We start from the raw sequence: 18,452 nt of genomic DNA, 5'->3' as shown, positions 1-18,452 counted from the left end.
CTGCTATAATTATCTCCACCTTTAAGAGGTTGAAGGGATTTTGTACCATATGGTGTGATTCTCACCAAATATGTTGTTGTCTTCACACACTACTCCAACCCCACAATTGAAAAAACAGCTGATGAAGCTCTCTTCGCCATACACACATATTGCAAACAAATAATCTGAGCTAAAAACTAAAACACATATTTTGGAATTGATGTGCATTCTTGACAATCGCTAATCAATATCCAATCATCTTCTCTTTTTTGTGGCACCAATGAGAGGGTTTATGGCAGGGGAAACGATGTTGCAGTAGTCTAATTGTGTGGTGCGGAAATAAGGCGAACCTGGGGAGCTTTGTGTTCACATTGGCATAAAAAAGGGAACCGAACCGTGGAATTCAAGTGAACCGAACTCAGACCACCTCTCGAGGTTCATTTTGGGGGCTGTCTTGGCAGCAGAGATGGTAGCAGTACTTTGGCAATGGTCGACGCTTCGGCCTCCTTATTATTATGCCCAGTGAAAAAATGCCCTCCTGAGTTGGTGTTGGACAAAGCCATCCCTAGTAAGCTAGTCTGTCCAAACAGGAAAAAAATGCTATCAAGCAGACAATTCAATAATACATAATTGGAAATTAAGAAGGCAGTAGCCGTAATGGCAGCGGCCAGGCCAGCGCCTCAAGGTCCTATTTCCCTCGTCCTGGGCTACAATCGTGTGCCAACTTCCTCTGCCATTTGGAACTCAGTGACAGAGATCATCCTGGGTTTTAGTGCACTACTTTGCTACAGCTAAAGTGCTTATCCTTGATTTATAGTTTGGCTAGGGTTATATTTCTCCCATTGCAAATGAGACCATTTTCAGACGTCACAGTGGCATGATTTACTCGACGGTCAGGTCCAAGACATTTGCGTGGACATATTTAGAATCTATTTCTCATCTGATAGTGAATGTGCAGTTCTGAGACTGGTGTTCTGGGCAAACTGTTTCTCTGACCTCTCAGGGACGTTTACGTCATTGTGCCTGGGGACAGGCTGCAGGGCTGCAGTTGCTTTCTGCAGTAGACCCATGCAGAGGTAGGGTTGCTATGTGGTGGGCTAAGGTGCGGTAGTAACTAGCCAGTCACCTGTTCCTCCTGTCCTGCTGTACCTGTAAAGTGTGTCAGCTCCTCCAGGTTTGACTGTAATTAGGACACAGAGAAAGAGCCACAGATCCACAGGGTCCCACCGCCCCTTGTCCAAATCAGATGTCCGTGTCCTTGAGCACAGCAGAACCTGTTCAGCACAAGGCACAGACAGCACATGGAGCTCCACCTAGGGCCCAGTGTTTTGGGGAGGTTAGCAGAGGTTGTTGAGCTTTGCTTTAGCCTGTTGATCATCAGACCCTCTATCTGAGTAGGGGATGACACCTGGGTCCTATTAATTAGCTCACAGCGTCGCAAAACATTTTGCTTCCGAAAAAGAAAACAAACGTTTATTGTTGGACAATTCAAGTAGGCTTGCCCTGTTTCGGTCCGTTGTCTTCTGTTTTGTTCCTATTGAATATGCCCTGCTTAGGTGGGTTAGAGTGGGTTATGTGTGTCTGGTTTAGAGTCAGCCAATTAAATCCCTTACAAAAAAAGATTGCAGTTTTGAAACTGCAGTAACTGAAAGTCGACTGTGGTATTTTGGACGAAGTAACTGCAGTTACACTGAAACATTACTGTAATAAAAAAAACGGTGTTATTTTGGAAGAAGTATTTGCGGCATACTGCAGTTAGACTGCACTTTAACTGCAGTTAGACTGCACTTTAACTGCAGTTATACTGCACTTTAACTGCAGTTATACTGCACTTTAACTGCAGTTATACTGCATTGTAGTACAGTTAAACTGCAGTCTGACTGTAATCTTTTTTCGTAAGGGTTGAGTCTGAAGGACATGCCTTCAAGTCCCAGCTTTGGTTTCAGACTAACAAATAGCATTTTGGCTTCTGTATATTCACCTCCAAATTCGATTGTATAATGGCAGCAGTGGAATGAGGTCAGGGACAGCTTAGTCGCTATACCGAGCTGCTGTATCGCATCAAATGCCTTGTAGTCAACAAGCCTATTGGCTTTACAAGGACTTTGAGGTCACACAGCCAGATTTTTACAGACTTAAACCAAGAACAATATAAGCTACTCATAGTTGACACTATTGTATGGTTTTGTAAAACAGCAAAGGTCTCTTACATTTTAAGCCACTAAAGTTGCTAAACAATTGTTCGCTCTCTTTTCTTCTCTTTTCTCCCATCCAGGTGGTTGCGTATCACTACTGCCAGGCTGACAACACCTACACTTGCCTGGTGCCAGAGTTTGTGCACAGTATCGCCGCCCTGCTGTGCAGAGCACCCCAGCTCACCGCCTACAGAGAACTGCTGCTGAAGGAACCCCATCTACAGAGCATGCTCAGTCTGCGCTCCTGTGTCCAGGACCCTATGGCAGCCTTCCGCAGGGGCGTGCTGGAACCGCTGGCCAACCTCCGCAAGGGTACGATGCTAAGCTAGTTACACCTAGGTTCATTCATATCTGACTGTCTCACTGTCACTGGAGTTCATGGTCCAAAAGGGGCTCCCGATGTTATATTCTAGGCGTTCAGTGGCTCTAGCAAGTGTATTCGAAATAACTGAACCACAGGTTTGCTCAGATTTCCAGTCTAGACTGTGTAGAGAGAGACACAATAACAGCACTTATAGTTGACCAGGGCAGCTCTAGCAGGGAAGAAATTCAACGAACTGACTTGTTGGAAAGGTGGAGTCCTATGACGGTGCCACGTTGAAAGTCACTGAGCTCTTCAATAAGGCCAATGTTTGTCTATGGAGATTGCATGGCTGTGTGCTCACTTTTATACACTTGTCAGCAACGGGTGTGGCTGAAATAGTCTGAATCCAGTCATTTGAAGGTGTGTCCACATACACTATATATACAAAAGTATCTCTCCAAGGCAGACAGACACACAACTATCTCAAGGTCATCATGGTCCGTTCCGCACACACACGACCCGCCAGTTTGCCCGTGCTCGTGCTCTACGTTGAATCAATATGTTATTGCAGGAGCCTAAACAGCCAATATAGATAAACCCAGTGTTTGTATGATGGAGATGGAAAGGAATGGGAATCAATGTGCAGGGCACAGAGCAGAGGAGTGGGCAGACAAGGCATGCAGCAGCTCCCCTGTGATGTTAGGGTGGACCGTGATGGGCCCTCCCCTTCCATGCCGCCTCCCCGCATGACTCCCACCGTTCCTTATTGAAATGAAAGGCCTGTTCGATTGGCCTGGTCGCTTGGGCTTGATAAGGGAGAAAAAAACGTGTTGGTTTGTCCACTCCGTCAAAACGAGAAACCTGCATCGGCACTTTGCACAGCCATATTAGAAAGGACTAAGCCAGTCCTAGACTTGAGGCTTTACAAAAATAAAAACTTCTGGTTCTGATTGCCAGGAATATATTTTACAGAATAAAGTTTTAGGGGGGGGTTGATTGGTGCACATCTGATTTGACATTCCAACTGGGAGAGGAGTTGAGATCTCCAAATTTTTCTGTGTTTCTGATCATCAATGTACAGTGGGGCAAAAAAGTATTTAGTCAGCCACCAATTGTGCATGTTCTCCCACTTAAAAAGATGAGAGAGGCCTGTAATTTTCATCATATGTACACTTCATCTATGACAGACAAAATGAGAAAAAGAAATCCAGAAAATCACATTGTATGATTTTTTATGAATTTATTTGCAAATTATGGTGGAAAATAAGTATTTGGTCACCTACAAACAAGCAAGATTTCTGGCTCTCACAGACCTGTAACTTCTTCTTTAAGAGGCTCCTCTGTCCTCCACTTGTTACCTGTATTAAGGCCACAGTTTTGATCTTGTTATCAGTATAAAAGACACCTCTCCACAACCTCAAACAGTCACACTCCAAACTCCACTATGGCCAAGACCAAAGAGCTGTCAAAGGACACCAGAAACACAATTGTAGACCTGCACCAGGCTGGGAAGACTGAATCTGCAATAGGTAAGCAGCTTTGTTTGAAGAAATCAACAATGGGAGCAATTATTAGGAAATGGAAGACATGCAAGACCACTGATAATCTCCCTCGATCTGGGGCAAGATCTCACCCCGTGGGGTCAAAATGATCACAAGAATGGTGAGCAAAAATCCCAGAACCACACCGGGGACCTAGTGAATGACCTGCAGAGACCTGGGACCAAAGTAACAAAGCCTACCATCAGTAACACACTATGCCGCCAGGGACTCAAATCCTGCAGTGCCAGACGTGTCCCCCTGCTTAAGCCAGTACATGTCCAGGCCCGTCTGAAGTTTGCTAGAGAGCATTTGGATGATCCAGAAGAAGATTGGGAGAATCATATGGTCAGATGAAACCAAAATATAACTTTTTGGTAAAAACTCAACTCGTCTTGTTTGGAGGACAAAGAATGCTGATTTGGATCCAAAGAACACCATACCTACTGTGAAGCATGGGGGTGGAAACATCATGCTTTGGGGCTGTTTTTCTGCAAAGGGACCAGGACGACTGATCCGTGTAAAGTAAAGAATGAATGGGGCCATGTATCGTGAGATTTTGAGTGAAAACCTCTTTCCATCAGCAAGGGCATTGAAGATGAAACGTGGCTGGGTCTTTCAGCATGACAATGATCCCAAACACACCGCCCGGGCAATGAAGGAGTGGCTTCGTAAGAAGCAGCACTGCTCTAGAGGAGATCTGCATGGAGGAATGGGCCAAAATACCAGCAACAGTGTGTGAAAACCTTGTGAAGACTTTCAGAAAACGTTTGACCTCTGTCATTGCCAACAAAGGGTATATAACAAAGTATTGAGATAAACTTTTGTTATTGACCAAATACTTATTTTCCACCATAATTTGCAAATAAATTAATAAAAAATCCTACAATGTGATTTTCAGGTTTTTTTCCTATTTTGTCTGTCATAGTTGAAGTGATGATGATGAAAATTATGATTATTATGAAACTATGATGAAAATTACAGGCCTCTCTCGTCTTTTTAAGTGGGAGAACTTGCACAATTGGTGGCTGACTAAATACTTTTTTGCCCCACTGTAGATGCTGGATGTAAGGAGGAACTGCAGAAAAAGGTCTGTGTTCCAAATGGCACCCTATTTCCTACACTCTTAGAAAAAAGGGTTCCAAAATAGTTTTTTGCCTGTCCCAGTAGGAGAACCTTTTGGGGTCTGTGTTCCAAATGGCATCTTATTCCCTACAAGCTTAGAAAAAAGGGTTCCAAAACGGTTATTTGGCTGTCTCCATAGGATAACTATTTTTGGTTACATGTAGAACCTTCTGTGGAAAGGGTTCTACATTGAACCCAAAATGGTTCTACCCGGAACCAAAAAAGATCTAGCTGGAACCAAAAGGGGTTCTTTAAAGGGTTATCTTATGGGGACAGTCAATAAACCCTTTTCGTTTCTAGATAGCACCTTTTTTTCTAAGAGTGTACGTAAATGCACTTCTTCTGACCAGTACACCTATGAACCCTGTACAAATGTAATGCACTACTGTATATAAGGAGTAGGGTGCCATGTGGGAAGCGCTCAAGGACCCTGCCCTTCCAGCACTGTGAAAGTCTGGCTGAGATACTGCAGTGAAGTAGAACACTTCCTCGCTGCGGTCTCACCACACAGCAGTTTAGTGCACAGCACTGTTGATACGGCTGCTGACGCTCTCACTTTCATTCATCACTGCGCTAGCTGCTTTGTAGATGTGTTAGAATAGTAGAGAAAATCTTCTTAAAATGACGCAAGGCACAGCAGTACAGAGAGATGTCAGTAGTCATGTATCTCAGTACAAGGTTGTCTGTAGAGTATGGTGTCCAACTGATGTTTTATTCTCATACTACTCATCATACTATATTCTGGCAGCAGCTTGTATGTCTGTCTGTATTTTATGAGCCAAAATAACATTTAAATAAAAAAATAAGGGTTATATTAAACTCTTCTGCATGTCATGTTGGCTTGACCTGGAAGGTTTGCATTTATCGACTAGACCGTTAAGGTTTGTGAATTTTAAATTTGTTTCTGTCCACCGTGACCCCTGTTGACCCCTCTCTGGGTGTTTTCAGAGAGGAAGATTCCAGAGGAAGACCACATCATCCTGATAGACGGGCTGAACGAGGCAGAGTTCCACAAGCCAGACTACGGAGACACCATTTCCTCCTTCATCACTAAGATCATCTCTAAATTCCCCTCCTGGCTCAAACTGCTGGTCACTGTCCGAGTCAACCTACTGGTGAGGAACACTCCAACTGTGCATGATGTAATACTGTACAAGTAGGGTTGCAAAATTCCAGTGACTTTCCCCAATTTCCCAGGAACCAAGAGGTAATAAGCAGGAAATCTGGAATCCTCCAACCAGGACTCCTGGAAAATCTGGGAATTTTTGGGAACGTTGACAGATTTTTGCAACCCTACTCCCACTGTAGATGACGTGTAGAAGTCATGTACAAATTACTTAATGAGAGGGATATTATGTATTCTGCCTAATTGTTAGCATCTAATATTTCCATAGAGGTGTTTGTGTTGATCTCCTATGGTATAATTCATGAATTCCTTGAATCGACAGCACTCCATTGGAGCTTCACTGAATTCAAGTGCCATCTCAGCACAGCTTACAGCTTAGACAGAACTTCCGAATTCAAGTGAATAAGATGCTTCTACAACCACCGTTTGTATGTGTAGGTATCAATATTTGATACCTCTCTCACTGAGTGACACAAACACCGGCAGATCCTGACAAGTGCTTTAGGAAGGTTTTTTTCCTTGTCATAAATTGTCCTCTACAAGGTGTCATTTCTGTCGAGTGCATTGACGACGGTACTGGAACGAGAGTAGGAGAAGTAGCGCTGTAACAGTGACCCGGGAAACAGCTGTATAACAAGGGAACACGTAGACGAGAGCCACAGACTGAAGTCTACCAATGGAGGAGAGGAGCTGAGCTGGGGCTACGTCTCAAATTGCGCCCTATTCCCTATATACTACCGGGGACCTACTTTTGAGATGCAGCCCTGGTGTGAACCATCAAAAGTAGTGCACTACATAGGGAATAGGGTGCCATTTGAGACGCAACCCTGGCGTTCACTTCTTTGCATTTTGTGAGGCCCGGTTTTGACAGGTCTGATGGACTAAAGCTGGGCTGATTGCCTTGGCAGGCCATGTAGCCTGTAGTCTGAGCTTTGGGATAATGTGGCAGTTGACTGACAACCATATCTGTACCAACTCCAGTCATGAATGCTTTCTCAGCCACTATGGCTCTTTCTGGCCACGGGTCCCGCCACCTGTCAGTATGCATAGTTAGTTACACTGCACTGCAGCCAGAGGAGCATGGCAGGCAAAACTCATTTATCGATCTATGCTGTTCGGTTGTGTGTGTGTGCGTGTTTGTTTTTACTATCCTTGTTGGGACCAGAAGTCCTCAGAAGGATAGTAAAACAAGGAAAAGTGGGGACATTTTGCCGGCCCCCACAAGGAAAAAGGCAATTTTAGGCTTAGGGGTTAGGTTTAAGGTTAGGGTTACAATTAGGGTTACGGTTAGAATTAGGGTTAGAGTTAGGTTTAGAGTTAGGGAAAATTTGATTTTGAATGGGAATCAATTGTTTGGTCCCCCACAAGGATAGTACAAAAACGTGTGTGTGCGTTTTTTTTTCCCATGACTTTCATGAATTTAAATGCTTTGGCAAGGTTCCATGGATGTGTGAAGTAGAGGTCGACCGATTATGATTTTTCAACACCGATACCGATTATTGGAGGACCAGAAAAGGCCGATACCGATTAATCGGACGCTTTTTAAAATGTATTTGTAATAATGACAATTACAACAATACTGAATGAACACTTATTTTAACTTAATATAATACATCAATAAAATCAATTTAGCCTCAAATAAATAATGAAACATGTTCAATTTGGTTTAAATAATGCAAAAACAAAGTGTTGGAGAAGAAAGTAAAAATGCAATATGTGCCATGTAAGAAAGCTAACGTTTAAGTTCCTTGCTCAGAACATGAGAACATATGAAAGCTGGTGGTTCCTTTTAACATGAGTCTTCAATATTCCCAGGTAAGAAGTTTTAGGTTGTAGTTATTATAGGAATTATAGGACTATTTCCCTCTATACATTTGTATTTCATTAACCTTTGACTATTGGATGTTCTTATAGGCACTTTTAGTATTGCCAGTGTAACAGTATAGCTTCCGTCCCTCTCCTCGCTCCTCCCTGGGCTCGAACCAGGAACACAACGACAACAGCCACCCTCGAAGCAGCATTACCCATGCAGAGCAACAACCACTCCAAGTCTCAGAGTGAGTGACATTTGAAACGCTATTAGCGCGCGCTAACTAGCTAGCCATTTCACATCGGTTACACCAGCCTCATCTCGGGAGTTGATAGGCTTGAAGTCATAAACAGCGCAATGCTTGACGCACAACGAAGAGCTGCTGGCAAAACGCACAGAAGTGCTGTTTGAATGAATGCTTACGAGTCTGCTGCTGCCTACCACCACTCAGTCAGATACTTGTATGCTCAGTCAGATTACATGCAACGCAGGACACGCTAGATAAACTAGTAATATCATCAACCATGTGTAGTTAACTAGTGATTATGTTTGATTGATAGATAGTTTTTTATAAGATAAGTGTAATGCTAGCTAGCAACTTACCTTGGCTTACTGCAATCGCGTAACAGGCAGGCTCCTTGTGGAGTGCAACGAGAGGCAGGTGGTTATAGCGTTGGACTAGTTAACTGTAAGGTTGCAAGATTGGTTCCCCCGAGCTGACAAGATGAAAATCTGTCGTTCTGCCCCTGAACAAGGCAGTTAACCCACCGTTCCTAGGCCGTCATTGAAAATAAGAATGTATTCTTAACTGACTTGCCTAGTTAAATAAAGATCAAATAAAAGTGTCCAAAAATACAGATTTCCGATTGTTACGAAAACTTGAAATCGGCCCCAATTAAATCGGCCATTCCGATTAATCGGTCGACCTCTAGTGTGAAGGGGTAGGTGGGTAGGGCGTTTCCTAATTTTGAATTGAGTACATTTTCCCCTTTGTGTTGATTCATCCTCGCATGGTGTGGGGGATTCTGTGATGTGGAAAGTTTTTGGGGATGATACCCCATCTGTAAAGCCAAAGGAGAGAGATCCATGTCGGCTGGCTGTGATTGACATGGTGAAACAGTTTAAATTAGGTACCGTGTTAGGAACCACTAGTGTTAGAAACCACTAGACCAGAGAGAGGATTCCTCATGTTTATGTTCGTTGGGCTTTCTGGGTTGAGTTGGGATTAGGCTATATGTCATGTCAAAATTGATCAAAATTGATCCAAAATTGATCCTCCTCCATTGATCCATCATCCCAAAAAATGAAGTATAAAGGGTGATGGATTAGTCAACCAGAGGAAACTGTTCAAACATGCAAAATTCTGGTAACTTTCCCAGGTTTTCCAGAAATCCCGGATGGTAAGATTAAGGAAGTGGAAGGGAATGAGCAGGAAAATCCAGAATCCTTTCTGGAAAACCTGTACATTTTCTAGAAAACCTGGGTAGTTACTGTAATTTCGCAACCCCCTCTTGGATAAATCCATTCTCTCCGTATGCAGTAGGTAGGATCAGTGGAGACTAGAGCCAGGGTGAGTGGTACCTCATCCTCACACATCCAAAGTGTAAACAAGATCTCCGGGGAAGGTCGCTCACAATGGCTAACCCGACAGGCTGATAACTGAGGTGTTCTTAGGTGAGGTGTTAGCTCACAGACACCTTGTCCAGCCTGTGTATTATTCAGTGTGTTTTCGGTCTCTTTTTTTCTCTCGCTCTTCTCCCTCCGTTTCGGGTCTCTCCCTCTCCCTCTGAGAAGGTGTTATCTCTGGGCTGCATTAACCAGAAAGGCAGGGAGATTGCAGCAGGATTAAGGTGGATTGATTTCTCTGACCCTGAGGAGTGTGATTGAAGTGTGGGCTGTGTCCACAGCGTGCCCGCTAAAAGTGTCCCCAATGGCCCCATCTCTTACTGTCTCCAGCGCTCAGTCTCCCAGTTCACAAAGCCTTTGTTAGCAAACACAGCGGCGAGTGTCTGCCGATAGCTTAGTGCTCCAGCTAGCCCTCTGTGCTTACTGACCTTGCTCTGATAAGAAAAGCTGGAGGATCCACTCATGTTACAGAAGATTGTCCGTTTAGCTCTTAATTTTGCGCTCGTCTCTGTGGTCAGGAGAGATATGATTGTGGAATATGAATTTAGAATTCTGGGTATACGCTTAGGTGTAAATTATATAGTTGATTTAGCATTTTTCTGTAAAAATGTATTGACTATAACCTATATATATTAGCATACATTTGCATAATAGAACTCTCCAACGGTAACTATTGAACCGTTCAAGCTATATACACCAAACCATCTTTCATGTGTTCAAGCTATCCTAACTTGTTATCTACCTACTTTTTCCAACTATAAACAGTCACCACCATTACTACTGCGGACACTACCACTACCACTACAAAGCATACATACAGTTGAAGTCGGAAGTTTACATACACTTAGGTTGGAGTCATTAAAACTAATTTTTCAACCACTCCACAAACTATAGTTTTGGCAAGTCAGTTAGGACATCTACTTTGTGCATGACACAAGTAATTATTTCAACAATTGTTTTACAGACAGATTATTTCACTTATAATTCACTGTATCACAATTCCAGTGGGTCATGGCTTTAGAAGCTTCTGATAGGCTAATTGACATCATTTGAGTCAATTGGAGGTGTGCCTGTGGATGTATTTCAAGGCCTACCTTCAAATTCAGTGCCTCTTTGCTTGACATTATAGGAAAATCAAAAGAAATCATACCACTCAGGAAGGAGACACGTTCTGTCTCCTAGAGATGAATGTACTTTTGTGCGAAAGTGCAAATCAATCCCAGAACAACAGCAAAGGACCTTGTGAAGATGCTGGAGGAAACAGATATAAAAAATATCTATATGCACAGTAAAACGAGTCCTTTATCAACATAAAAGGCTGCTCAGCAAGAAAGAAGCCACTGCTCCAAAACCACCATAAAAAAGTCAGACTACGGTTTGCAACTGCACATGGGGACAAAGATCACACTTTTTGGAGAAATGTCCTCTGGTCTGATGAAACAAAAATATAACTGTTTGGTCATAACGACCATCATTATGTTTGGAGGAAAAAGGGGGAGGCTTGCAAGCCAAAGAACACTGTGAAGCACAGGGGTGGCAGCATCATGTTTTGGGGGTGCTTTGCTGCAGGAGGGACTGGTGTACTTCACAAAATAGATGGCATCATGAGGGTGGAAAATTATGCAGATATATTGAAGCAACATCTCAAGACATCAGTCAGGAAGTTAAAGCTTGGTTGCAAATGGGACAATGACCCCAAGCATACTTCCAAAGTTGTGGCAAAATGGCTTAAGGACAACAAAGTCAAGGTATTGGAGTGGCCATCACAAAGCCCTGACCTCAATCCAATAGAACATTTGTGGGCAGAACTGAAAAGGTGTGTGCGAGCAAGGAGGCCTACAAACCTGACTCCAGCTCTGTCAGGAGGAATGGGCCAAAATTCACGCAATTTATTGTGGGAAGCTTGTGGAAGGCTACCCAAAACGTTTGACCCAAGTTAAACAATTTAAAAGCAATGCTACCAAATACTAATTGAGTGTATGTAAACTTCTGACCCACTGGGAATGTGATGAAAGAAATAAAAGCTGAAATAAATTATTCTCTCTACTATTATTCTGACATTTCACATTCTTAAAATAAAGTGGTGATTCTAACTGACCTAAAACAGGGAATTTTTGCTAGGATTAAATGTCAGTAATTGTGAAAAACTGAGTTTAAATGTATTTGGCTACGGTGTATGTAAACTTCTGACTTCAACTGTAATTTAAAACATGCTAGCAAACACAGCACATTTTCTTCAGGAAATGTACTTTTCAGTAATCATTGTTAGCCTAAAGAGGTCATCTTTTAGATAGAACAACAGCTAGCTATCAGTAGGTCTGCATACAAACCTATTCTGCGTAGTTCTTCAACAACCATAAAATACTTTTAAAGAGCTGTCATCACCAGATCCACCATCCTATTTCTCTTCCCAAATTGTAGCCTAAAACGTTCTAATCATTGCATCATTCAACTCAAATCAAACTTAATTTACACGGAACATTTTACAAAGTCAATCGTGCATTTATTTATCTGAAACCCACAGCTTGAATGAGAGTTGCATTGCTTTCCGAAGTGTTGTTCACATGATCCTCCCTTTTCTTCCCATTTTATGACAGAAGATCACTTTGTCTTTTTGTTTTCACACTCAACAACTGCAGTTTAGACATTTTTGTGAACCAACTGACTCACAATCCAAAGTAATATGGTTGATATAGTAGTCTATCACGGTAATCAGACCAATTATTTTACTACATCTAACTCTGATTTTATGTAACTGCTTTAAATAGTAAAATATTACTTTTTAAACTGCTACCACAACCACAAAAATGTTTAAAGAGTTAAAGCAAGTCCCACCAATTGTACTTCATGTACAATTACCATCTAGTTGTTTTACCCACTTTCTCATTTACATATACACTGAATTGTCTGTATGTGTGATGGTACTGGAGAACAAATATTTATAATATAATTAACCAATAAGGTTATATGGCCAATATACCACGGCTAAGGGCTGTTCTTATGCACAACGCAACGTGGAGTGCCTGGACACAGCCCTTAGCCGTGGGATATCGGCCATGTATCACAAACCCCCGAGGTACCTTATTGCTATTATAAACTGGTTACCAACGTAATTACAGCAGTAAAAATAAATGTTTTGTCATACCCATGGTATACGGTCTGATATAGCATTCAGCATTCAGCATTCAGGACTCGAACCACCCAGTTTATAATATAACATCATGCTATTAAAGTGCTGTATTAAATCTAATAACCATGTCATTGTGTCTTCCTAGGAAATCACCAGCCTCCTCCCCTTTTCCAAGATCTCCCTGGATGAATTTCCTGAGAACAAAGAGATCAACACGGACCTCAATGCCTACATCCAGTACCGCATCAATGGCAGCAAGGACATCATGAACAACATCTCCCTCAATGGCAAGGCTGACCCTATCATCGTGGGCAAGGTGAGCAGCCACCTGATTGCCCGCAGCCAGGGTTCCTACCTGTACCTCAAACTGACCCTGGATCTGTTCGAGAGGGGCCACCTGGTCATCAAGAGTGCCAGCTACAAGGTGGTGCCCGTGTCATTGGCCGAGCTCTACTTACTCCAATGCAATATGAAGTTCATGACCCAGTCGGCTTTCGAGCGCTCGCTGCCCATCCTAAACGTGGCGTTGGCATCATTACACCCCATGACAGACGAGCAGCTGTTCCATGCCATCAACGCGGGTTCTGTGCGCGGCGAGCTGCCCTGGGGCGACTTCCAGCAGCGCATGGAGACGCTGTCCTCTTTCCTCATCAAGCGACGGGACAAGACACGCATGTTTTGCCACCCGTCCTTCAGAGAGTGGCTGGTGTGGAGGGCGGACGGAGAGAGCACCGATTTCTTCTGTGACCCCAGGTGAGTTAAGCTAACTCAAATTTACCCAGGTTAGTTAGGCGAACTCAAGCTCAATCAGTGAGTTAGGCAAACTCAAACCTACCCGGTGGAACCAACTCAAAACAATATTCTGTCAGGGGGCTAAAGTAGAGCTTTTACTCATCAATACATTCATAGTATTAGGGCCCTATGAAATGTGTTTTAACCGCTATCAGCTACACAGAGTGAAGACTAGACATACGCAACGCACCGTACACAACACACACAAATGGGCATTCCTGTGCTGTTTCAGAAAGTTGCAGGAAAATACAAATCACTGATGCATTTTGTTAATGTCTTATGATTAACTTTAGAAAATGTATGCCTTTTCTAATAAGTTCAATACATGATGTTGATTTCCTATTCAATACATTTTGTATATATTGTTGAATTCCGTTAAATGTGTCTGGATTCCGTGATTCCGTCCACTTTTTCCGCAGCGCAGATTTTATAGAGCCCTAGGAGATTTCTCTTTTCAGTAATTCAGTTATGTTAAATGGAAAATGCACCCTCTCTACCATGAGTGAAATGTGCGGTTGCCTAGGGATGGCTCACTGGCATTTCTACTAGCACTCAGAAGGACAAGACATAATTACTGTACCTTGTTTGGTTCTGAATATTCTGCTCTTCAGACGCTTTTTAAAATGTAAATAGCGAGGGAGACAACCTACCATTTTGTTCGAGGAGCAAACAAGCTCGAGCCAGTTTTGAAGGGTGGTTTGTGCACTAAAGAGGGAGAAAAGTTGTGCGTGACTCATCTCTGCCTGTGAGACGTCTGATGTCTGATGATGTCTGTTTCTTCACTTGAAGAGGAAATCGAACATTCAAGACAGCTTCAACGCTTTCCCTTTGAGTTATATCAATCCACTCCTTTTCACTCCGTCAGATATGTTATCGCTCCCCAGTTTGTTTACCGCCATTGATTGAAACACAGGGGTAGGCTACTTGTGGAATCCCCAAGGGGGGGTAGAGGACGGCGTTTTGCTGCAGAACAAATGATGGAATTTACAGCTCAACTCTGAAACAGAAGCTGACAAGTCATATTTCTTCCTGTTGCTGTTAAGCTGTGCTCTGCTGGGTGAGGAAACTAGCCAGGGGAAGGTAGTGGTCTGGTCAAAAATAGAGCACTAAAGGGGAAATAGGGTTCCATTTGGGACGCGGTCGATGTGGTTTGGCTGAAACACAGGGGTTGTCACCATACATCGTAGGTCACATTATCCGTCACAGTATCTTACTGGGGATCTAACTGATGGGTTGAAAGCCAGGAAATGTAAGGCTCCTTCAGTGCTGTGCGTGCAGGGAAATTTTGCTCAAGTTCACTGGGGCTGGATGTTTACTGACAAGGATGTTTCCATAAACACCATTCAGTGGAATAGCTATCTGTGGAATTTAGACACCTCTGGCAAGTGGTGAAACTGAGTTTGTTCTGAAACATGCTTTTCTTTTTACAGAGATACTCTGAAGTTGGCAAACTGTAGGCTTAGTAACAAATGAAAACTATACAGTAGCTAGCATTACTACTATAACAATAACACCAATAACTTGTTATGCTGTCCCTAAAGCATCAACACGGTGTTATTGTTGATTTAAAGAAAAATCTTTGCCAGCAAACACATGATTTGGTATTAAAGATTGGGGGATAACACATTTGGTTTATGCAAGAGGGAAGAAAGTAAAAACATTGTAAGGGAAGGGAGAAAAAAGAGGTTCTGGAATTTAAATATGTATGCATCCCATCTGAAATATTAACAAGAAATCTGCTGCATGTTCCACTTGATTTCACACTGAACAAAAATATAAATGCAACATTTTCAAAGATTTTACTGCATTACAGTTCATATAAAGAAATCAGTCAATTCAAATCAATTAATTACGCCGTAATCTATGGATTTCACAAGACTGGGTGGGGTGCAGCCATGGGTGGGCCTGGGAGGGTACCCAGCCAATCAGAATGAGTTCCCCCCCTCCGGACGATCCCACAGGTTAAAATTGATGAGGTCCTAGGCTGGCGTGGTCTGCGGTTGTAAGGCCGGTTGGATGTACTTCCAAATTCTCTAAAACAACATTGGAGGCAGCTTATGGTAGATAAATGAACAATCACTTCTGTGGCAACAGCTCTGGTGGACATTCATGCAGTCAGCATGCCAATTGCACCTTCCCTCAAAACTTGAGACATCTGTGGCATTGTGTTGTGTGACAAAACTGCACATTTTAGAGTGACCTTTTATTGTCCCCCCAGCACAAGGTGCATCTGTGTAATTATAATGCTTTTTTTTATCAGCTTCTTGATATGCCACACCTGTCAGGTGGATGGAAAAAACAATCATTTTTAGGTAGAACCCTGTTTGGTTCCAGGTAGAATCCTCTGTGTAAAAGGTTCTACTTTGAACTCAAAATGGTTCTACCTGGAACCAAAAAGAGTTCTCCTATGGGGACAGCTGAAGAACCCTTTTAGTTCCTAGATAGCACCTTTTTTTATAAGAGTGTAATGCACACTAATCAGACTGGGCTTTGTGTCCCAAATGGCAACCTATTTCCTATAAAGGCCCCCATGGGCCATGATCAGAAGCAGTGCACTAGATCGGGAATAGGGTGCCATTTGCGATGCAACCTGGGTGACCTCACTTTCTCTCTGTCCTGACTCACCTCTGCTTACCTCCTCCAAACTGCAGTTACTGACCTACCTCTTTTACACCCTTTCAACACAATCTGTCAAAATAAAAGCAAGCGAAGACCTGGCACAAGGACAGACACAGAGAGCTAGAAGAAAGCTTTTAGCCACACTAACTAGCTGCCAGCTTGTTATTTTCCCATTTAAAAGAGAACGCTCACATTAATGGAAAAGGATCAAAGTGAAATGGCGGTCATGCGTGGCCTTTTAATGAAGTTCTCTGGTAATTAACACTTGCAAGCAGATCTACAGTGAGGAGAGGAAGGGGAGTGGATTCATCACAAGGGCTGCATTCTGTAGTCCACATCGATTGTCCTGCTCGTGGCCCTAGCCAGGCAGGGACTAGACAGCGTTTAACAGCGTTTAATCAGACCGACAGAGAGAACGGCGTGGAGTAATTGATAGAATAATGTACCATGATGACAGCAAACTCTCCAATCTCGCAAGACAATACATTTTAAATCGCAATGATCTATCTCCGATTGCCAGGGCGAATTAAAAAATATTTTAAAAAAACGCTTGTGTTTGAATTAGAAACGCAGCTGTCACTCCTCAATCGGCTCGAAAGTGGATGTATCGATGTATCTCTCACATTGATACAAACTAAGAACATCCTACCATGACATAACCACATGTTGACAACTCATGTTTTTCCAAAACCTTGCAAACTTTTAGTTTATAGTAAAGCAAATAGGTGATGGGAATTATTTTTGTGTTTCCTCCTATAGGACTGGACACGCCCTCATGGCCTTCATGCTGTCACGACAAGAAGGGAAACTGAACCGGCAGCAGACCATGGAGCTGGGCCACCATATCCTTAAAGCACACATCTTCAAGGTACAAGAGACTAGCTACTTACAGTAGTTCTGGGCCAGTATTCTCAAAGTGTCCCAGAGTCGGTGCTGATCTAGGATCAGTTTAGCCTTTTCGATCACAATAAACCAGATTACATGAACGGGGGGGACCTGATCCTAGATCGGCAATCCTACTTTGAGACTCTTGATGCATACGGACCCAGAAGCTTACAATGTATATCCCACCTTTCCCACCTTTTATATCCCACCGTGTTCAATTCCTTTTGTGAATTTTAGAGTACATACATGTATGTATGTATGTATGTATGTATGTATGTATGTATGTTTATTTATTAATCAAGATAGATGTGGACGGTATCATCAGAGGATAAGCCCTCTGGGTGTGAGCGAAGGCTCTGAGTGCATTCATCACTGGTTTATTGACCTGGTGTGTGTGCATGGATTCTCTGTCTCTGTCCTCAGGGTCTGAGTAAGAAGACGGGCGTGTCATCCAGCGTGCTGCAGGCCCTGTGGATCAGCTGCAGCGCTGACGGCCTCTCTGCAGCCCTGGCCTCTCTGAGGAACCTCTACACCCCCAACGTCAAGGTGAGACTACCCACCCAACTCCCCCCTCCTGAACCCTAGACTCTCACGTAGAGCACTGCCTTGACATACTGACTAACATACTGCTAGTTATTTATTGTTTATTTTCACGGTATCTTGTACTTGTTATTGCTAGATACAGCGAAGAAGTTATTGAGATGGAGAGATAGATGGACATAGAATGAAAAGTGGTGCAGTCAGGGTTTAAACCCATTCATCCAGTGGCAATATGTGGTCCGCGAGCAGCAGCACTACCACTAGAACAACCCCTAACCTCTTCACTCCCGTCGCCCTAAAATATGTTTACCAACCTTTTCTTTACCTATTTCTGAGAAACATTTCCAATCACAAAAGGCAAATCTACCAGTCGGTATGGGCTATACAATGTGTGAAAAGAAACATTTATATCCAACTTTTCCAGAGTTTACTGAATTCTCCCTGAAGGTGCACTGCCATCTGGGATCACCCAGTAATCTGGCTTGGCAACCACTACAAAGTATAGGGACTAGGGAGTGAGCTACGGAAAATGTAGATGTAAACATTTATTCCTGATTATAGATTTGCCTTCGGTGATGGGAAAAGTTGATAAAAAATAGGTAAAAACGTTTCCTGGGTACAGGATTTCGCCTTCGGCGATGAGAGACCGCCAGCACTGACATATTTTCTTGAGTGTATGGTACTAGAATACATTCGAGCGGATGGTCATTGGTCTCCCTGAATTTGTTTCCTATCGCATTTTCCCACCAGTGATTTGTATTAGCACAGTGGTATTATTGTAAT

The 18,452-nt window shown here is 43.0% G+C and overlaps 1 protein-coding gene across 2 annotated transcripts in view; it reads left to right on the top strand.

Moving 5' to 3' along the window:
* The window catches only part of LOC139380298 (protein TANC1-like), a 183,201-nt gene that overhangs the window by 139,809 nt on the left and 24,940 nt on the right, over nt 1-18,452 (top strand). For both annotated transcript variants that reach the window (XM_071122882.1, XM_071122883.1), the window contains exons 11-15: nt 2,255-2,486; nt 6,090-6,256; nt 12,979-13,586; nt 17,004-17,112; nt 17,553-17,675. In XM_071122882.1, the coding sequence (XP_070978983.1) occupies nt 2,255-2,486; nt 6,090-6,256; nt 12,979-13,586; nt 17,004-17,112; nt 17,553-17,675 (1,239 nt within the window). The remainder of the gene's footprint in view (nt 1-2,254; nt 2,487-6,089; nt 6,257-12,978; nt 13,587-17,003; nt 17,113-17,552; nt 17,676-18,452) is intronic.

The sequence above is a fragment of the Oncorhynchus clarkii genome, chromosome 22, assembly GCF_045791955.1.
Source record: "Oncorhynchus clarkii lewisi isolate Uvic-CL-2024 chromosome 22, UVic_Ocla_1.0, whole genome shotgun sequence".
In the NCBI taxonomy this organism is placed as follows: Eukaryota; Metazoa; Chordata; class Actinopteri; order Salmoniformes; family Salmonidae; genus Oncorhynchus; species Oncorhynchus clarkii.
Note: the sequence above shows the minus strand (reverse complement) of the source record. Positions and strands in the feature narration are given on the sequence as shown.